Consider the following 22,450-nt stretch of genomic DNA (forward strand, 5'->3'; position numbering starts at 1 on the left):
TATATAACTATGTGGCGTGGTGGAGGGGTTATGTTTATTTCAAGTAGTAGTACCATGACCTTTTGCAAAAACTATTATTGAGCTTTAAGGCATAAATACATGCATTTTATCTACTATGAGCTGACTGAATATGTTAAATCTGGATACTGTTCACAATAATATCTGGGTCCGTTATAACTGATAATTCGTATCCCCATTTCATAGGAGAGAAACTTAAGGATCAGATTGGTTAAAGGGCTTGCTCAGGTAACATAACGAGATACAATGCCAAAAGACAAGGCTAATGTAACATCCTACTGGGCTACCATTTATACGTATATATCAGAAGACATAAGCTATTACTCAGTATTTTGATAAATACATAACCTTTCTTTTTTTTCTTTTCACCCTCGTGTTAAATAGGGACTTAATATAAATGATTGAAGGGTGAAATTTAGGAAGATTTATTTGTTCATCATATTTTTCAGGTACTTTTTTGTGTAGTTAATTTATCATTGTGAAATATCTACATGAAAATTAGGATGTTTTAATAAAATTTAGGGAATAGGTGGCAGTTTTGGAACACCATTTCCTTTCATCCTTATTCTTCATACTGCTTTGCATGCAATGAAAAGGGGATATCAGTATTCCTGAAGTAAAAATATGACTATCTATTTTATAAATGTAATTTCTCCTAAAACCCAGTTCCACCCTAACTTTTCTTGTGGAGCTAGGAATGCAGACTGTGTATTCACTTGGGGAAGGTGTACCTTTGGGTGGTGGAGGTTCCACTTTTTTAGGAGCGAGAACTGGGATTTTCTTCTCTGGTACAGGTTTCTTTGGCACTTCAGGCACTTAAAAACATTCATTTTAAGACGTTATGCACAGTATTGTATATACAACAAAAAGACAAACGAGAGTAAGACCACAAACAATAACATTTGAAATAACGTTTCACATCATGAAATTTGAAAAGACAGATAATTTACAATAATCACACACACAAGACAGACACATAATGATAAGAGCACACATATTTGGAATATTTTCTAAGATTTAGATAGTAGATAACATAGAGTACAGCATTATAGATAAAACTGGAAAAGAACAAAGAGATAGAAAGGCAGAATTCAACACAAAAGAGGCCTTGATGATTCCTAGAAAAGATGCTATACCTCGTGCAGGTACTGGCACCTTTGGTTTAATTTCTGGAAGAACTTCCTCTTCTTCAGGTACAAGTGCTTCCTCCGGTACAAATTCTTCCTCCTCAGGAGGAAATTCTTCTTCCTCTGCAGGAAATTCCTCTTTCTCAGGAAGTAATTCTTCCTCTGGAGGAACTTCCTCTTCCTCTTCCTCTGGAAGAATTTCGTCTTCCTCAGGTAAAACTTCTTCAGGAGAAATTTCTTCTTCAAATGTAACTTCCTCTTCCCGAGGTAGAGTTACAGGAACTGGAACTGGCTCCCGTTTCTTTGGCACTTTAAAGATATTATTCAACCATACAAACATCACTTTTATGCACAATTTTCATAACAATGGGACAACATGAAAAACAAATATTCTGTGATCATAGAGCATCAATTGTCATACAAATAAATGTCCTCAAGCATTAATTATAATTAGTGTAGAATACCAGTTAGTTTTCCTTTTTGCCCTGAATCTGTTAGAAATTAATGTACCTTTGGGTGGTGGAGCTTCTACTTTTTTCAGAACAGGTGTTGGTTTCTTTTCTTCTGGGATGAGCTTCTTGGGCACCTCTGGCACTTTAAAGATATTATTTGTCTTTAAGAATGTGTTTTTTTAATGTCTTAGTGCAATTGATAAGAAAAAGAATCATGAAACACCTGACTTTTATATTTCTAGTAAGACAGACAATTTTTAAAAATGTATTATGGGGAATTCGTAAGTGAATATACACAAACATTAGATTTTTTTCCCCCATGTACTTTAAATGATGAAGTGATGTACCTTTTGCCGGTGGAGCCTCTACTTTCTTAGGAGCAGGAACCGGTACCTTCTTCTCAGGCACAGGCTTCTTGGGCACTTCTGGCACTTTAAAGAAATGATTTAGAGAGCAATTTTATACAACATAAAATTTTGAGTCCGAGCATAGTCTCAAAAAGATTAAAATAAGGTAATGAAAGTATAACCAAGATACTTCAAGAAGAATTTTATCTTTAAAATAAAATATTTTCTTTCCCATAAAGGAATATTAAAGTGCTGAATCCCCTAAGAGCATGGAATTGAACCAATTAATTTTTTACTCACATGCAAATGTGAAATAAAAAAAATGTGTGTGATATTGCAAGTTCATGTACCTTTGGCAGGTGGAGCTTCCACCTTTTTAGGAACTGGTACTGGCACTTTCTCCTCTGGTACAGGTTTCTTGGGTACTTCAGGAACTTTAAAGATATCAAATAGGGTTACTGTCATATTTCTCACTTGGAGATAAGACTCTAGAAATTTTAGGACTTAATCGAAGCATCATAGATATTCTAACAATATCACTTTAAGATTGAGAATAATAATAACAGCCATAAAACAAAGGTCAGGAATGCACAAAAAAATAAAATAAAATAAGAAAACACTGAAAAAAAAACATAGACTGGGGATAAAGACAACACACAATGTCTGTTAAATGGTGATTTTGTCCATTTTGGTATTATAATAAGAATGTATTTTATACTAAGAACTTTCCACTAAAGAGAGGGAGCCAAGCATTAAGCATCAGTGTGCTTTGATGGCAAAATTCAGAGATGAATACACAGTAAACCGCTCTTATAACCAGTTGGGTGGTCCCTGCTTTGTCATTAATATTGTCAATATTGTCATGGGGAAGGAACTGATATGGCTCACTAAGTTATCCTACATGAGTAAACTATTACATTAGCCTACTGATGGACTACAAAGAGATGTACCTTTAGCTGGTGGAGCCTTCTCTTTTTTAGGAATGGGCACAGGAACTTTCTCTTCTGGCTTCTTAGAAATCTCAGGCACTTTAAAGATATTGTTTATGGATAAGTGCTAACTACTAGTAACAACACATCCACAAAAAGCACAGTTAACATTGATAACAACAGATAGCAACACATACAAGGTTTTGAACTCAGAAGATAGTTAACTGTTTATATGCAGATTAAGGTTTTTATATGCCCACGATATGAAGGATGGTGTACCTTTTGCTGGTGGGACTTCCTTCTTTTTGGAAACAGGAACGGGTTTCTTCTCTTCTGGAACAGGTTTCTTCGGTACCTCAGGCACTTTAAAGATATTTTAAAGAATTTTGGAAATGTTGCAAAAAGATATAAAATGTAAAAAGCAACTGCAGAAATCATGCTTCAGCATCTAAAATTATCTGTTTCTAAAATAAGCAGAATTTGGTCATCGGTCCTAATAAATCCCAGAATCTGACAAAATTAGACTCCCAGACTCCAAAGATGCTGCTGTGTATCACTTTGCAGGAGATGTAATCTACCTTTGATTGGTATCACTGGTACCACTTCTTCAGTTACGACTTCCTCTTCTTCATGAAGGTACTCTTCTTCATGAAGGTACTCTTCTTCATGAAGGTACTCTTCTTCTTCATGAAGGTACTCTTCTTCAAGATATTCCTCTGCTTCAGTTATAACTTCCTCTTCAAAGGCAATCTCTTCTGGTTCTGGTCTTTTAGGTACTTCTGGCACTTTAAAGATATTATCTTTAGATTGGACACTTTCTAATTACTCCACAAAATTAAGACATGTTAGAAACAGCCATTTGTAATAGAATAAAGAACAGGCTTTACTTTTCACACAGAACTTCACACAGAGAACTGAACATGAATTTCATACCAAGGAAGACAAATAATACATTGAGAAGAGTGGTATTAAGTACCTTTAACAGGTGCTGCTACTTCTTTTTTAGAAATGAGCACTTTTTCTTCTGTGACAACCCTCTTGGGCTTCATGGGCACTTGAAATATTAAGTATAAGAAAATGTTATTGTCAGAAACAGGCCACCCAGCCAATGCTTGCTTTGTTGTACTTTAAGTAGATAAAATAGTTTTGCAAGTGCCTCTCATGTGATAAATATGCAATTGTTCATTTGTAAGAAACTGTTTAGGTCCCATGGAAACAATTCTGAACTCAGTGTGATAAAAAAAACAAACATACAGAAGTACTCAAGTAAGTCTGAGGTAGCAGAACTCAAATGTAAAATCATGTTTAGTTTTCATGTATCTCTGCTTGTAGGAAATATCCTTTACCAAAAAGCTAAATTCACTTCTGGATAATTCACTTCAGATATTGCAGAGAAGTTACTTCACAATTAGTAAAAAGCAGGGGAAAATGACCAGAAACAATAAGTTAGGTTTTTTTTTTTTTTAAATCTTCACAATGATTTTAGAATGAATAAACAGTTATTGAACTGTGGTGAATATTTTTTATATCATTACATCAATTTAGGTAAATCAAGAATGTGCCAAATGGTCACTGACGTTAAATCCAAACATTCACATATATATATATATATATATATATATATATATATATATATATATATATATATATATATGCCTTGTGACACGACTGTGGATAAGAGGCTTGGATGTATTTTGAAATAACTTTTCCTTTAAAAGTAACATTATCTTTTTATTCTGTATTTACAGATTTTTACATCCAATATTCTCCTAATGATTAATTTACAAAAAGACACACAACAATGAAATAAGGCAAAGCATAGCTACTTAATTTTATAAGAGACATTATAAAAGACCTAATCTAGGAAGAAAGTTATACCTTTAGCAGCTGGTTCAATCACCTGCTCTTTTTCACGTTTGGTAATTGAAATACGCATTTTTTCCTCAACAAGTTTCTTTGATTCTTCAGGCACTTTAAAGATATTAATTATTGAAGAGCATTAAAACCAACCACATGAATACCATGCAAATAAAAATACACAAAAAGCTGAAATGGAAGAATCAGGACTAGAACAATACATTTAGTAAAAACAAAGAACAGTGGACAAGGTAATAAGACATGATTATAGAACATAAGTAACAAAGATGTTTTTGGTAGTTATTACTCTGCAAAGTACCTTTAGGTGGTGGAGGTTTGAGTTTCTTAGGAATGGGCACTGATACTTTTTCTTCAGGGACAGCTTTCTTCAGAACTTTAAAATATCAATATTAACAGATTTAAAAAACTGAACCAGATTTCTCAAGAGTAGTAAGAACAAAAAGATAAGAAATACGATGTACAACATAACACCCCCAAATACATATACAATTAATACATGGACACTTCAACATGTATTTATAGTATGACAGACATGGAAGAAACACAGTCTCTTAATACTGATTGGGTTTCTCTCACTCTACCTTTAGCAGGTGGTGCCTTTGGTTTTGTGGGAACTGGTTCTTCTTGGACACGCTTTACTGGGACAGGCTTCTCTGGTTCTTAAAAGTACATACAGGGTATTTCATGTTAGATTTTAGGACATAAATTAAAAATGATATTTCTTAAATGGACTCAAAGAATTAAAATGATATTATCTTTTATCTACAGTATAGCCAAAGCCTCTAGTGAGTGAGAATCAGAGGTCCAAGAAGAATAAAGTCTACAAGACGCAAACAAGTTTATAGTGGCCTTTCCTCCTTGCTGTTTATTTCAATTAGGTAATTGTAATTAGTAATTGTAATTAGGTAATTGTAATTGTAAGTCCCTGTTACATATTACAATTCTCATTTCACTTCAGGTAGACAAAATGGTGGTTAAAACTCTTACCTACATAATATTGGTTTTTAATGCTATGTATAAAACTACATAGCGTATTCTCAAAGTTAGGCTGTGAAAACTCAGAGATTAAGTGACATAATATTGACTCATTTCAAAATTCCAATAGGAACTTATTCTTTGAGTAAAATGAGGTCTTTGGATCCAAAATTATATACCTATAAATATGATCTTCATCAGATGAAATACAATTGCTTATATTAACCTTCTCTGTGTTTACATTTGTCAAATTTTGATAATGAGAACTCTGAGGCTAGTGTATTCTTCTCAATAGCCCAGTATGCTTGATAGTAACAAGCTTCAGAATGAGAGATGTTCAGAAATTTTTGATCATGTATTAAAATGATCATGGGCACCTGAAGATAAATTCCTAACCTTTTTGAGAAAGAAACGTAATGACATATATTATTTTATGTATAAGCAAAAATGAAGGGAAAAATAGATTATTCCAAAAACCCAATCTAACAGTGACCTTAAGGTTTATAGAGGTTTTTTTCTAGAACTATCCAAGAAAAAAATTTTTTTTTTCAATTTACCAAAGGAAATAAAGTTATTTCCAAATTTCTTTGGGCATCCAAATTTTTGTTCTATGCTAATGGAATTTGCATGTATTTAATGTGGTTTCCGGTTTGCAGTTTTGCTCATACCTGTGACATATTGTTCTTGTTCTTTATACTCTTCATAATGTTCAAATTCACGTTCCTCATAGTCTTCATATTGGTCATATTCTTCTGTTGGTTCATACTCCCCATATTCTTTATAATCATATTCTTCATATTCTTCATATTCCTCTTGCTGTTGTACTGAAACTGTTTCTTCTTCTCGGGTGTAAGACCATTTTTTCTCTTCTGTTACAGTGAGCTCTAGAATAATATTGACAACAGGCAGCATTTTACTTGAAGCCCATTTAAGGATGAGAGTGACAATGTGCTTTGATTTCATTCCTTTGTGACGACCTCATGCACTGGTTATGGAGACCCTGACTTGCCTTTGCTGGTCAGGGTTTTACAGAGTGTACATTTGCTATTTATGATTTCAAATGTTAGATTCCCTTACTTTAGTCAACAATAAGCCAATAAGGGATGGGAGACACATTAGGAGCTAGCAGGCAGAGCTGTGTAGTTTCATGCTTCATTTTATTATTTAGTCAAAGCACAATATACCTTTAGCAGGACGCGGTTCTCTTTTGGGAACTTCAATGGCTATCTTTTCTTCTTTAACAGCAGTTTTCCTGAGTTCAGTCACTTTAAAAAGAGTAATTATTAAAAGTGAATTGCAAGATTCTGAACATATATGTGGTAAGAGAAGCTGTGTATGAGCAATCCAGGGACAGGGATGACCATAACTATGCTTGTTTTTCAAATTTTTCACTTAAATGGCAAGAAAAATCAATAGACTTGGACATAAACAGGGTCTAAAATACATACAAACACTCTTTTCTAAGTTACTTGATGCTTCAAAGACTTTGAATAACTTTAGGAAGGTCAAGTGGTATTTATAAGAGAGTTAAAAAAGACAACTAGACAGCATGAACAATAACTATGAAACAAGCACAAGACAGAAACTTCTGTTATATAAACAACAGATTCTTCACCTTAATTTTAAGGTATTTTCGTAAATTCTATTGGCGCAATGTAGAAAATTCAGGATTCAAAAAATTTTAAGCTTTGTCAAAGATTGCTACACAAACAAGAATTCTGGCTGATGGGTTTAGCATATAGACAAATAAAGACACAATAGAAGACAAATACATTTTAAGGGCAAGCATCTACATGTGTTTGAGGGGAGCGTCACATTTTTTCTTTTTTTAGAAACAAAAGGAGAGAGAGAGTACTTTCTGGTATCAAAAATGTTTAATTTTGAAGTGATATGAAATAGCATATATATATTACTTGTTTTATAATACATATTTCAATTACTTTCTCTAAGAATGTCAATTCCACTACATTAGCTTCAATAGCTATGTGCTTATTTTTGTTTCTGAAAAAGTTGGTATACCTTTTGCTGGTGGCACCTCCTCTTTTTTAGGTTTGAGTTTTAGAACTTTTTCTTCTGGAACAGCTCTCTTGGGTTCCTCAGGCACTTTAAAGACAGATTTCACTTTAAAGAATTGTTTCCCTCATTCAAACCACAGAAAGATAGTCGTGTAACAGTAACTCAAACATAAAAGACTTGACATTTTCATTATTTCAAACATAAAACGGCACCTATACTAACGACAACAACCAACATCCATACCCAGTGTATTTGGTAAAGAGAATAGGGGAAGTACAATATTCTGCATATGGAAAGACTCCATGTACCTCTCGCTCTTGGAGGTTCCTCTTTTTTAGTTACAGCAACATGAACTTTTTCTTCCTGGGTAATTTGCATGTGTCTCTCAGTCACTTGAAAGATAATTTTAGAATTAGGGAGTTTTATCACTTAAAGTGGAATTTTTTAAAAAAAGCATTACAGCCAGAAAGTACTGTGATTTTAGAATACAACAGTGTACAAGGTACACACAAATAAACTTCACATCAAGTAAGTAACACTCCATCCACAGACAAGGCAATAATACACCACTGTCACCAACATACACCAATAACCTCCATATAAAAGGTGTGACCCAAAGACAGCAGCGAGAAGACGCAAGACAAGACACGTTTCTAGCTTTTGTGCTGGGGGATTTTGTTTACCTTTAGTAGGGGGAGGTTCTTCTATCTTAGCCATTTTTGGAGGGGCCCTTTTTTCTGGAACTGGTTTCTTTGGCTCTTCTGGCACTTAAAAGACATCAGGCAGCACAGTCAAACATACAATATGAAAAGCACTAAACATAGGCACATTTATTTTCTTGTTAATGTTATAAAAATTTGAAGAATGTATCAATGTAAGGTTAAAAAAGACAGGCATTATTTGAGAATGAAGCAAACGCCAATATACCTTTTGTTGGTGGCACCTTTTCCTTTTTAGGAACCACGGCAGTAATTTTCTTTTCTAGCACAATTTTCTTAGGTGCTTCAGGAACTTTAGAAAGATTAGGTTTAAGAATATTAGTTTGCATTACAGAAGAAGTGACATTGTTTTGGGGCAAAGAACTCACTCTTTGAAAAGATCACACATTTACACAAACATTAATGACTATATTCAGCAAAAATGTTTATACACATACGTTGATGTAAACTTAGGCAGTTACTCAAACTAAAGGCATTATTATAGCTACTAAGACAAATGGTATCACATTTCTTTGAGAGAAAACTATACCTTTAGTTGGCGGACGCTCCTCTATTTTAGCAGGAATTTTCGGTTTTGGTACAATTTTCTTCTCATGCTTCTCAGGCACTTGAAAAGATTATAAAATACATTTGTAGAAATGTCCAGATATCTTTTTAATAAAAAGGTAAGAAATCTTTTTATGTAGAAATGATATTTATCCACATTTGCAATACAGACAATAAATTAACTCAAGAGAACATAAAGAATGGGACAAGTCAAACACACATAGGGTTAGAATTAATTTAAGAGTCGGTGTACCTTCGGCTGGTTCAGCTTCCACTCTCTTAGAAATAAAGTGCAGCTTTTCTTCCACAACATATTCCTCAGGTCCTTCCATCACTTTAAAGACATCAATTTTAAAGAAGATAAGTTGTAGTGTTTTTCATGTTTAACTTTAGCTGTAATTTATTACTCAAAGAGTAATTAAAATAGCAAAAATTTAACACTTGCCAAATCGCCCATTGTTTCCATTTAAAATACCCAAAGAAGAACATTTTCATCAAAGCATATCTTTTAATAAAGAGTATGGGAAATAAGTTTTTGTTAATTTAACTGTCAAGTGTATCATGAAGATAATACTTGTATTCCCAGGAAGAACAGGACAACTACAAGACATACAAACAATTCTAGTGACTAAATTAACGAGCACAAGAGTTTGAAAATAAGTTTCAAAAATAACAGAACACTCTAGATTGAAAGGCTGCTGGACAGAAACATATACTTGAGGAATTATGAATAGACTTGTAAGAAAGAAAAGACCTGTGTTGCACATGAGAAACCTACAGAGTACTTGGAAACAACTTATTCCCCCCCCCCCAAGTTTGGAGGGGCAGGTATGGTAGAAGAAGCAGGCGTCTTCACATGATTTTAAAGCCTAGGCATATAAAGTTAATTATACAATAGAAGAAAATCTAGTTACCAACACATATCTTGATACTAGAAGTCAACAGGCTACCAGCTTTTCCTTAAATCTTTGGGCTTAATGAAAACATAACAATATCATAGAATGTTTCTCCTTTTAGCCAGAGTCTGTAGTACTAAAAGAAATTTATAATGCATACTGTCAAAAACTGAAATAAGATTTCATGCAATGAGAATTGTCCTTGTGTACATGTTATGTTTGCTTTTCTAAACATTTCTAGAAGGATGGGGCCCTCTTTGAACCCATCGTATTCCTGACTTATGTCCAACATCTTGGTCTCTCCCAGGAAGCATAACAGAACTGGTAGGCTTCTTCTGGAAAGTCATGTCCCATCTAGATGTTCCAAACCATTCTATTAAGAACACACAACTGGATTTCACATGGACTTTTCTCCCAAGTGGAGAGGGCTGGGGCACCTTATACTAGCCACAGATGCACATGAGGGCATCTAAATACACAATTCTGTTCATCTTTTCATTGAGAAGAGGGTTAATTTGTTAAAGAACTTACTGATTTCTTTTTAAAGGACAGATATTAGAACTTTAGGAAAGTTCTTCCTAGTATATAGCTTTAGCCAGAATGATGGACTTTAGCAGTAAACATAGTGGTATCTAAATTCATTGAAAAGGTATCCCAACACTGAAATAAAGCTCATTGTTAAAGCCTTAAGAAACTATAAAGAACTCACATTACAGGTGTGGGAACATACCTGAATAATAAGTTAACCTAATCAAAGATGTTACACAATTGTTTTCTTCATACATGAAATATAGGAAAGCCCTATGTGTTCAGTGCTTTACTCTCAAACATGGCCTTGATTTCTGGACTGTAATAAGACAATATACTTTCTTGCTCATTTTAAAACTGTGAGTCAGGACACATTAATGAGTTGTGCTATCAACACTGCTTTATGTTACTCCTTTTTTAGACCAAGGTGAAGATTATGCCAATCCACCATGCTGAAACCAAGATCTGTCTAATGAAAGGATAAATGTATATGGAGATACGTGTGCCATTAGTTACCTATACATATGAAGCCATTTCCCCCCCCTCCCTCCCCATATAGCCAAGTAAGAGGGAATGAACAAGAAATACATTGGATGTTTACTCTAAGTAATGCTCCTGAATCTCGTGTTTTGATCAAAAGATACATCTAATGAGGCCAGGAGATGTTCACTGAATTTGTATCACTTTTCATTAATTTATAAACTATCTGTGAAAGAAAATATCTCATCAAGACTCCAGATCATCTCCAGCTTATTTGAATTGTGTTTACCTTCATATTCTGTAACCTCCACTTCTTCCTCCTCCTCCTCTCTTTCTTCTTCTCTATGAACTGAAATGGACACTCTTTCCTCTTCTTCTGTATAACTCCATTCCTCTTCTGCAGATACTTTAAAAAATAAGGTTTAATTTACATTCAGCCTCCTGAAATTCTGATACTAGCCATGTGTTTTCTATAGATAGATAATGGTTCTTCTAGCTGCTTAGGGTGTGGCTTCACAGTACTTCTTCATTACAAGAAGGAAAGAGCTGATTTAAGATGAGGGGACATTCTAGCCCAAGACCGAAAAGAATATTCAGATTATGTCCTGGTGTGGCCACTTTCACCATGATCACATTTTCCGTACCCTATTCCCTTTCTTAGAATGATTCAGGATCAATGCAGACACAAAAGACTCAGTCTCAGAAGGCTACAACAAGTAGACACGGATAAGGACAACTTCTACAGTAAACAACCACATCAGAAAAGAAGAAGAAGACTTTGAGGAAACATGAGAAAACTCATCTCTCCCCTCACTTTGGATCATATACCTTCATGCTGTATGACCTCCATTCTTTGAGGAACTGCAACAGATAGTTTTTCTCCAGCAACAAATCTTTTCTCTTCTACAACAGTTTTCTTAGAAACTTCAGCTTTAAAAAAAAGCATCAAAGTTGACGTTTAAGAGTCAAGAATCTTAATGATTCTCTCCCAAGAGTTTGGGGAAGAGTTTTTACACTACAACACTTTCACTAGCAAAATGGGAAAACAAGTTACATGACATCGCACAAGTATATACACACAAAAATTCTATCAGAGGAGAGACACAGGATCAGTACAAAAAGACAGTAAGTAGGAAAAAGCAAAAATTCACAGGCCAAAAGATTTCTGTCCGAAACTTGAGACAAATCGTACCTCGGGGAGGAGGAGCTTTCTTAGAGACAAGAACTGGTAATGGGACTTTCTCCTCTGGGACAGGTTTCTTAGGAAGCGATGGCACTTTAAAAACATTATGCTCTTTTAGAACTTCAATGTTATCTCATCAAAGCCCAGCACAAAACACAGATATACACCCACAATGCATGCATATCACAAAACTAACAAAATAATCATTTGCCTTAGAACATAATATTCTAAAGATTGTTCTTGGAAAGACGGAGAGACAATACCTTTAGGTGGTGGAACTTCCTCCTCTTTCCGAGGAATAGGTCTTTTTTCTTCAGGAACTTTCTTCTTTGGTATTTCTGGCACTTAAAGGATAGTATTTGATTTTAAAATTCTCAGAAAGGCAAATAAATGAGCAACATGGCAATGGCAGGCTCATTAAAGAAGACATGCAATTAAAGAAGCTTGAAGGAAAGACAAGGTTATTTCATGGAGAAAGAATTAAGTACCTGCTGGTGGTGGGGATTCCTCTCTTTGAGTAACAATAGTTATTTTTTCTTCTGTGACAATCTTCTTCTGTACTTCAGGAACTTGAAAAGACATTAATTTTTAGAATTGACTTTATATTTTCCAAAGTAGCTAATGTAAAGTTATTTTTTTAAGAAAACAGGCAGGCGGACACACACTTTTGTTGAATTCCTGCTCATACCATAAAACATTCATTTTTGAATTAAACTAACTAAAGTAACAGATAATTTAACACAAAAATGGTTTGTACTCAAATCGTGTAACAGGCCATTTTTTTGTTTTTGTTTTTTAACTTTTTTACTAAGTAAGTCACTTTACCTTTAGCTGGTGGAACTTCCTTTTTCTTTGCAACAGGAACAGGAATCTTTTCTTCAGGGACAGGTTTCTTTGGCACCTCTGGGACTTAAAGTTTTTAAAACAGAATGTTAGCTCAGATGTATATCACTTCTATGAATGAACACAGGCGCATACAGAAATCTTTAATCAGTTAATTAATGTTGTGATAGATTTTCTGTGCTTTGGCAAAATAATGAATAAAATTAAACTATAGTGTTATAAAGGTCACAATGTGATTAATGTCCCAAGTGACGTCACAGAGGCATTTAGGCAAATTGAAAATAAGTTCAATACACTGAAGAATGTGTACAGAATTCATTCTTTCTTTAGATATTGGTAAGTTTTCATAAAAACCAATTAGTCAGCAATTATATAAACAAAATGGAATGTGGATATCATATATAGAAAAATCTCTTTATGGTGTGTATTGAGAAGTGGAATCACAATGGGTTTAATTTATCTAAGACTATCTTTGACTACGAATAAGAAGTCTTTAGAATATTTTGTGTCTATGTTACCATTTTTTCCATTTCTTTTCTGATTTTTTTTTCTTTTGGTGCCCTTATAGTATATACAAAACTCTATTATATATATAGTATATAATAGTATATACAAAACACTATTATTCTATACTAGTATAGAATACTATACTAGTATATACTATACTAGTATTCTATACTATACTATAATAGTATATACAAAACACTATTATTTGTATATAGTATATACAAAACACTATTATTCTAGAGTTGGCTTCTCAATCTGATACCCATGTGTCAATGATTTTGGGGAGTTCTGTGTGCAAAATTTTGTGGGTATGTGCATATGTGCTTTTCTCTAAGAGGCTTCAACAAGGTCTCTGACCCAACAAATGTTTACAATGGGTATAATTTATTTATTCTAAATGTTGATGATGTTGAATTTTTAATTGGCAGATGTATTTTAATAGCAAACATTATTGGCAATAATTATTTCGATTTTAAATAGGATATTAGCAGTTTTTGTAACTCCTGCATCTTTACACTTGCATTTGTGACACCTTGATGTAATTATATGTAATTATATGGATATGCACTATGTGTGTATATATTGTATTTTATATACATGGAATGTTTATACATATTTATGTCACTACGTGTGTTTATTTATTTAGACACTGACATGCCTCTGTATCTTGTTTAGGAGTGGTATTACTATTGATTTTATTAATAGGGCCTTTCCATTATAAACTTTATTTTCAAATATTCATTATATTTTAAAGATTAGATAATAAGAAATCAGTCTTTAAAAATCATTGGATTAAAAATAATACCTAGAATACTAAAAGAGCGAAAAGTTTGAGTGAGAAGCAGATTCAACTTAGAAAGAAAATGCAGACATTAGAAAGTCAGGTAACAGGGAACACTACTTAAAATGTATGATTTCAGTAAGCCTGGTTTCTCCTAAATTGGATGATGTTGAATTCTTGCTGAATCTCTCTATAACTGACCAGATGTGTGCTGTTTGTAGCTTCATTGTCTCCATAAAGTGGTGTCTTTTATCACCCAAAACAAACAAACAAACAAACAAACAAACAAACAAACAAACAAACCCCCACCAAATTCAGATAACCAAAGCAAGGGATTAGCACATTTGAATCCAAACATATCTATATGAAAGGTCCCCTGACTAGCTAATTAGATAATTGCAACATTTATGGCAAATATTGATGTTCAATTAATGTCTCAAGAAACACGGTGAAAGTGTCAAAAATTGATGTTTCCAACTCTTCAAAACTCGGGCATCATTGACTTGCAGAAGAGTGGCAGTTAATAGCAGCACTGTGTACATTTTTATCTAGTTAACATTCTGTTCTGCCAAAAACTCTCCAGTTGTCAGTCTTTGCACTTTGTCAAAACTCATGAATAGTGTTTTTTTATTAAGAAAAAGTCACAGATAGGAGGGGTAAAAAATTTATCTGAAACATGCCTCTAGCAAATGAGTTTCACAAATATTTCTTCTTTAAGAGAGGGAAGATATTAAAAATTTAAGATAACAATCTGACATAATTACTTCTTTTTAATAACACTTTTTGGTGGTACCTTTGGAATGTTCAGTAATATAAATAATCTATGTCAAGAGTACGGCCACTGAAACTAACAAACAAATGAAAAGCACAACGGGCAAATAAAAGACAAAATAGAAAGACAGTCTAGTACATATATATGAAGACCATATGAAGCAAAGGACTGGCATTTGGGGCAAAGGGTAATGCATAATCAGTCTGGTGTACCTTTTGGGGGAGCGGCAGGTTCCTTCTTGGGTACAGGAATAGGCTTTTTCTCCTCTGGCACAGGTTTCTTGGGAACTTCAGGAACTAAAGATACCATTGTTGAAACAATGTTGAGAATTCTAGTCTCCTTCTGAGACATTTAAGATTACATAAAAACATAAATCCTCAGTAAGAATGTAAGAATTTAGGAAGTAATTGAATATGCCCTCCTTGTGATGGAAATGTATGCCAAACACATCAATACCATAGAGACATTACACACATTACATGAAGTGGACAAAGACCCAATTAGCACGGTATCGAGTATGTTATGATACTTGTATAAGACACATTATCACAAATTAATGAGATCAATATACACAGAATTAAATATATTGCAGATGGTATTTTGTTAATACACAGATCTCACAGAAAAAGATATAAGAAGACAGACACTAAGAAATTTTTTTCAAAAATATAATTCATGGACAGGAACCATTTCTTCTGGGACTATTTTCTTAGGTGGTTCGGACACTTTAAAAACAAATGTGCTGCTTTTGAGAAATTGTGACCACAAGGCATATAGTCTTGCCAGACTTAGAATTAAAATAAAGAGTGGACAGTTCTGTCTTATACCAACTGAATCAAGAAAATTATGTGTTAGGAACAAGGATAAAGAAAAATGGACAAATGGCTAACTAGAAAACTTTGTGACTTATTCACCTTTAAATATAGGTGCCTCCACTTTCCTAGGAAGAAGTCAGGGCACCCTTTCCTCAGAAGTACTAGTTCCTGTTCCTCAGATACCAGTTTTAGAAACTTAATTTTTATAGAACAGCTGCATTAGAATAATTGCATTAGATTATCTTAAATATTTTTAGTATATCCTAAATATTCAACAATGTGACGGGTTGGTGGAGGTGGCGGAAGGGGTTCGGGGGTAACGATGGTGGTGTTAAATACTCCCACCTTGGCTATCAACTATGACCTCATTGTCTCGGAGTTGGGAAGAGGTGAACAGTAGCACACTATTATCTAGTCTTTCCACACAGATTCAATGAATGTAAACAACCTCAGAAGTATAGATAATAGTAAAGGGGAGTAAAATAAGAAGTAATGAGTTTTGAGCATTTATTACCATAGTTTTAAATATAATTTCTTTAATTGTGAGTTTATATAATTTAACTTTGAATCATGGAGGTGTTAAACACTGAGTAGCAAAATTTCTGAAAATTTAACCATCAGTTCTGGTGAGTTGGTGTGAGTTGGCACCAGGACACTGTATTTCTATTTCCAAATATAGCTGGTCACTGGATTATAAGCTCTCTGAAGCAGTAAACAACCTCTAGTAATTTTCGTTCCTCTTTCCGGTACCCTCCATGATGTCCCCTATGATGTCCTTTGTACATAGTGGCTATAGTATAGGTCTACTGATTATGTGGCTAAACCTATTATTTAATGTTACCATATTCAGATATTTACTATGGAACTTTTAAAAGATTTTAAACTTAATGAATCATTAATACCTTTAGGTGGAGGTTCAGTCCTTTTGGAAACAGCAACATGAATTTTCTCTTCAGTAACAGTTTTCTTTTGTACCTCAGGGACTTGAAAAAATGTACAATTTTAATTATAGGTATGCCATACTGTGAATGGTAATTGTAATTTACAAAGAATATTGAAATATAAATCAAAACAGATACAAATATGAAATGAAAAGATGACAAAGAATTACAAGGAAACAGAGATGCCTACATAATCACAAATTAGATAAAAAGAAGAGGGATAAAAATCCATCGAAAGCCCTTCTATTTAAGCCCCCAAATGCAAATTTGCTTTATACCTGTGACTGACACTTCCTCCTCTGTGTGAGAAGCAAAGAACATCTTTTCTTCTGAAATAACCATCTTCTTTGTATGCACAGCTGGTACTTTAAAGAGAGTATTTCACATTAGCATTTATTTTTCTAGGAGAAGACATCAGATTAAATACATAAATCATACATAAGTCTTTAGAGTGAGTGGGTTAATATAATAGCCTGAGAACAAATTCAGTGTTTACAAGAAAACAATTCATGTTTTGATTTATAAGGACAAACACCCATGCAGACTTTATCAAACATGGGAATCAAATAGACACAACTTCTTCACATGTAATGTGGTGCTTTTCCAAATCTGTTAGGGTCTATTCATATAAATGAGAGGATGGGAAATACTCTATGCAATGGAATGCATTGGATGGTAAAGTTAGAAGATTTCTAATTAAATATAAAGCCTTCCTTAAATTTAAAAAATGTAATTTTAAAGCAAAACTAGAAACAAAGCTATAAAATGCTATTATTTATTTAAATTATACATATGTGTAACTCAACATGAAATGTATATTATATATGAATGTCTTAATTTTGGTGGTCCAGATTTGTGAATTATTTAGTAATATATGTACTCATACCCATATACATTAAAAAGGGTTTAAAACTTGTAGTTGAAAGACAAAGATGTATACCTTTCACTTCAACAACTTCTTCCTGCACTGGAGTCCGAGAAGGTTTTTGTGGAACAATCTTCTTGGAAACTTCAGGTACTTAAAAAATATGTACAAATATATTTGTATTGTGAAAAATACTGCTTTGCACAAAATTTTAAAATATCTTAGTTTAGATGACTTACATAAGTAACTAACATGTGAATATATATTAGTAAACAGGTCATTTGTGTACATGGTACTAGAAATGTTTCAAATGATAATACCTTTGGTGACTTGAACTCTTTCTTCCTCCATTCTTCGAGAAGTCTTTTCGATTTTTTCAACTACTGGCTTCTTTACAACTGCAAGTATTTTAAAGAAATTGCAGCAGTTTTAGAATTTCTATTAAAATAGTCTCTCTCTATATATGTATACATACATACATATATATGTATATATATATAGATGTGTAATTATTTTTAGAGAGAGACAAGTTTGGTGCCCTGAAGTTTAAGTACAAGTTTCTGTACTTCAAGTATTTTGGTTATATTTTATTTTATATTTACCATAACAATCTTTTTATCATCTTTCAAATTTTTGCATTAAATGAATTACATAGATATTCTTAGAAAGAATTCATTAACACAGTAAAGCTTAGAGAAGAAGTTGTGCCTATTGGATTGAACTAGTGATTTATTCATGTTTGCTAAACAAGCCATGATAATGATGTTGATGTTCTCATCTACTTAAATCATTCCAATTACATACCTTTAGGAGGTGGTGCTTTTTTCTCTTCAGGTACCTTTGCTGGAATTTTTCTCTCATGTGATTCTTTAGTGAAAACACAGGAATAAGAACGGATGCTTAAATGGGTAAGTTCTAATAGGTTGCATACATTGCAAATGAAATAAGTTAAGAATAATGTATAATTGTGTACAGTATTATATTTGGGATCTTTATTGCTAACGTGATCTTCGTGCTGGAATTAGAAGCAGGATCAAGCAGAGATGCAGCAAGGCAGTGAAAGTAAAACTTGAATTCTGCCTTAGAAAATAGTTCTTGGAATTTAGTCTTAGTCATAGCACTAGGTGATTCAATTTATAATGTCAAAGCATGAAAGTAACTGAAGAAAATGACTCTTTTAAAGATTCTTTCTAAAGATTTCTATCTTAAAAAATGGAAATGTTGTTTTCTCTACATCCATTGCAAACCAGGTTAATAACATGGAACACATAATGAACTGAGTAAAAATGAGGAAAAGAGAAAAAGGATCACGCAATTAATCATACCTTCATAAACCTCTTTTTGAACTTGAATTACTTCTTTTTCTCTGTAAGTTTCCTCCCACTCTTCCTCTCCTTCATCATAACCTTCTTCCCTTTCATAGTATTCTTGCCCTTCTTCAAAATCTTCTTCCCACTCCTCATGAACTTCCCTTTTAGCTTCTACTTGGGTCTCTTCATAGTCTTCATCTGGTTCTTCATAATAAGGTTCTTCAAATGGCTCTGTATATGGTTCTACTTCCAGTTCATCATAAGGTTCTTCCAAAGATTCTATGTAAACTTTCTTCTCCTCGTAGACGGCTTCCTTTTTCTCATACACAGCTTCTTTTTGTTGCTGAACCTCTTTCTTTCTAGTTATGGTCATTATTTTCACTTCTTCAGCCTTGGAGGAGACATCAATAATTTCAGGAGCTAAAATAAATAAATCAATGATAATATTAGCATATTAATTATATCCATACAATTACTGTATTAAATGAAAAGCAAGTATTAGATCCATAGTATATTCATAATTTATGTTTTGTTTGTGTTGGTTCCATTTAAATTTTTGTCAACTATGGAACAGTATCAGGACTATAATGATACACTGTTAATTTGGGGAATTTTCCGGTGTGCACAAAATGGCATTCAGTAAATATTATCAAATGACACGTGTTCCATTGTTTTACGGGGGCTCCAGTTTGCAAAACTCTTTAGTTTGTTCCCATGAAATATTTTAATATTTAATCATTTTATGGAATTTATATTTAACATTGCTGCAGTTAACTTCCACTTAAATTTCTAACTATTCTTTCAAAAACATTTCTCATTTTAAAGCTACATTTTGATGATCAAATATGACTCTTTAGTCAGTTTAATAAAGATAATATTTAAAATTATATAACTACATCAATTAATTGCTTTTATACAATTTTAAAAAAATCTTTAAGGCTAACATTACGTATAGGTTCCGGAACATTTGTTAGCTACAATTGAAACAAGATTCTTGTTTCATTTGTAGCTAACAAATGTTCAGGATCCTATAGGTAATGTATACGATCATCTTTAACCCTCCCATCTTTAGCCCTCACCACTTATTTCCCTGTGTCCATTGCACTTAGGCTGCATAAACATCTTTCTGGGTTTCCTTTGCTGGGATTGGTGCAGTATGAAGCATGCATCGTTTCTAATGCTAGTGTCAATACATTGGAGGAGACTACAACTTTACAAGAAGCTGGAAGCCTCATGTGTAAAAATAAGAATACACAGCAGAGATGCAAATCTCAGAAGTAAATAGAATAAGAATATTTAATAATTTGCTTTTATTTACCTTTTGCTGGAATTAAGGCAGTAGGAGGTGGGGGCTTCTTGACAATCTCTGGGACTTTAAAAATATAAAATACATGTGAATTTTTAGATTATGCATTTTTCAAACCTGTAACTGTTACTAATATACCAAATGCTTTCATAATTTCCAAATTTAGCTCATCAGAAATGCTATGCAATTAATGAAAATGCAGGAAATCTAAAGTTTTATTCTAGCTTAGGTTGATTTAAAATAATTTAACATAAAACAAGAAGACTCAGTATGTCTAATGCTAAAAAATAAGGCATGTTTATTTTTTTCAATGATTAACTGTAAATTTAGGAACTCTCCACGCTTTTTGAGCTTCATTTTATTCTATTACATTTCACAAATGACCACTCAGTAGCAAGTTTAATGAATGGTGACCTGTGCTCCTGGATTCTCCTTCTTTTAGGGGTTGCTATACTTAATCTTAGTCAGACGGGTAAATAAACTTACCCACATGGGTAAAAAAATTTGCCTATTTGCTTAAATTTAGTTTCCCTATTTTCTTCCTAAAAACATTCCAAGATATAATAAAAGTTCAAGTGATTAAAGTGATCTTCCTTCGAATTGCTTTTTTTTTCTTTTTCCTGCGCATACTGACATTTATTCAGGGGAGCCAAGAAGGATGGTGAGTTGGGCTGCAGCAGCCACCTGAAATGAGCATCAGCCTTTTTATTGGTGTGACTTGATCAGGACCATCTATTGGACTAGAAAGCAGTGCCTTCTTTAAATCACCATCCAGACATAACAAGAATTATCTGGTGTTGCCATTGGGTGCCATGGACAAACACAGATACTGGAGAGCAGGGCATAGAGAGAGAAAGTGAGGACTGAGTCAAGGAACACAGTGAGGGTAAGTGAAGGAATAGGTACCATGTTGTGAACTGAAACTCTTATCCTCCTGCACCTTCTAGTACTTGGGATTTAAAATTTTTAACCAAAAGAAAAGCAGAAAGGCCAAGTTTTGATTCATTAACTATAATACCTTTAGGTGGTGGTGCCTCTTCTTTGGGCTTTGTGACAACTTTTTTGGTATCTTTCTTCACAGCTTTTTTGGTCACTAAAAAATATGATGTCAGATGTAAATAACCAAAATGTTTTTAGAAAACTAGGAGGTTTCTTGAGATACATTTTCACATATTTTGATGGTAACGATAGACTCTGCACATTATTGCAAGATATCTGTTTCAGAAAGATCTTGGACTAGAATGCAAAAAATAAAATTTGGAGGGAGATAGACTATGTAGGGTGATCTTACATCTTCACTGATTTTATGCCTGCTTAGAGTTAAAATTTTCCAAAACATTGAAAAAGAACCTAAATGATATCATAAATATAAAAAGTACACATTTTCATTTTTGTTTCACTGAGGTAAGAACACTTTAAATTTGTCAGGAATAATAATAATAATATGTGAATTAGTAAAACTAAAGTTCTATTTGTAAAATATTGTGGAAGTTTTCCTTTGTAGTTATTGATATTATTTTATAGCTTGATCATGGCCCTAATCATAACTTGATTATGGCTGCTAGTATTCATGAATAAGTAGCATTGTTTTCAATTTTTAAAATATGACTTAATGTCTCAATTTCCCAGTGGGTACTCAAACATAGTCATTTGACAGTAACACTCAAAGAATAAATCCTTCATTCAGATAAGTGATTATTTGTGACAATAAACATACATGGAAATCTTATTTATAATTTTTATTTTTGTTCCTATCAAAAGTAGATGAAATATATTTAACTATGTTCACATAAATTATAAAAATGCTTTTCTTTGTTATTGAGATTGTATTATTCACAAAACTGAAAGTATTTTTTTTTAAACTGAATTTCTCCTGAGGCTGGCTGAAAAATAGCTCAAGCTTTTGACACCAATTGTAGTAAATATTACGGGACTAGCATATTAGACCCTGAAAACTACTCTAGCAGTAGTGGCTTGGCTATGGGAACATGGGACTTTGACATGTAGAATTTTTTTCCTGATAACGTTGGGAGAACTCTGACAGCAATTCTGAACTCCCCAGCACTCTAGAAAGCCCCAGGCAGTCTGTTGACTTATTTAGTCCAGCAGTTTTGGGGCATTTCTATTACAATTTATCTATTGAAATATTTGAGTGGGAAAAGTCCCTGGCACATTCAAAAGCTCCTTATGGTGAGCTCATTCCTTAATTAAAAAAA

The 22,450-nt window shown here is 33.3% G+C and overlaps 1 protein-coding gene across 1 annotated transcript in view; it reads right to left on the bottom strand.

Annotated features, from left to right (window-relative positions):
• TTN (titin) overlaps positions 1-22,450 on the bottom strand; it is a 272,150-nt gene that overhangs the window by 139,964 nt on the left and 109,736 nt on the right. Inside the window, exons 92-122 of the mRNA XM_081051210.1 lie at positions 21,253-21,327; positions 20,247-20,300; positions 18,944-19,348; positions 18,423-18,485; positions 17,939-18,016; positions 17,694-17,771; positions 17,032-17,118; positions 16,715-16,795; positions 15,210-15,293; positions 12,920-13,003; positions 12,583-12,663; positions 12,358-12,438; positions 12,104-12,187; positions 11,740-11,841; positions 11,201-11,317; positions 9,261-9,341; positions 8,991-9,068; positions 8,670-8,753; positions 8,426-8,509; positions 6,911-6,991; positions 6,395-6,610; positions 5,333-5,410; positions 5,050-5,124; positions 4,752-4,844; positions 3,850-3,927; positions 3,452-3,658; positions 3,153-3,236; positions 2,895-2,972; positions 2,295-2,378; positions 1,945-2,028; positions 1,656-1,739 (exon numbers count right to left, since the gene is read on the bottom strand). Of these exons, the coding sequence (XP_080907336.1) occupies positions 1,656-1,739; positions 1,945-2,028; positions 2,295-2,378; positions 2,895-2,972; positions 3,153-3,236; positions 3,452-3,658; positions 3,850-3,927; positions 4,752-4,844; positions 5,050-5,124; positions 5,333-5,410; positions 6,395-6,610; positions 6,911-6,991; positions 8,426-8,509; positions 8,670-8,753; positions 8,991-9,068; positions 9,261-9,341; positions 11,201-11,317; positions 11,740-11,841; positions 12,104-12,187; positions 12,358-12,438; positions 12,583-12,663; positions 12,920-13,003; positions 15,210-15,293; positions 16,715-16,795; positions 17,032-17,118; positions 17,694-17,771; positions 17,939-18,016; positions 18,423-18,485; positions 18,944-19,348; positions 20,247-20,300; positions 21,253-21,327 (3,123 nt within the window). The remainder of the gene's footprint in view (positions 1-1,655; positions 1,740-1,944; positions 2,029-2,294; positions 2,379-2,894; positions 2,973-3,152; positions 3,237-3,451; positions 3,659-3,849; positions 3,928-4,751; positions 4,845-5,049; positions 5,125-5,332; positions 5,411-6,394; positions 6,611-6,910; positions 6,992-8,425; positions 8,510-8,669; positions 8,754-8,990; positions 9,069-9,260; positions 9,342-11,200; positions 11,318-11,739; positions 11,842-12,103; positions 12,188-12,357; positions 12,439-12,582; positions 12,664-12,919; positions 13,004-15,209; positions 15,294-16,714; positions 16,796-17,031; positions 17,119-17,693; positions 17,772-17,938; positions 18,017-18,422; positions 18,486-18,943; positions 19,349-20,246; positions 20,301-21,252; positions 21,328-22,450) is intronic.

This window comes from Rhinolophus hipposideros (genome assembly GCF_964194185.1).
Source record: "Rhinolophus hipposideros genome assembly, chromosome: 6".
NCBI lineage: Eukaryota > Metazoa > Chordata > Mammalia > Chiroptera > Rhinolophidae > Rhinolophus > Rhinolophus hipposideros.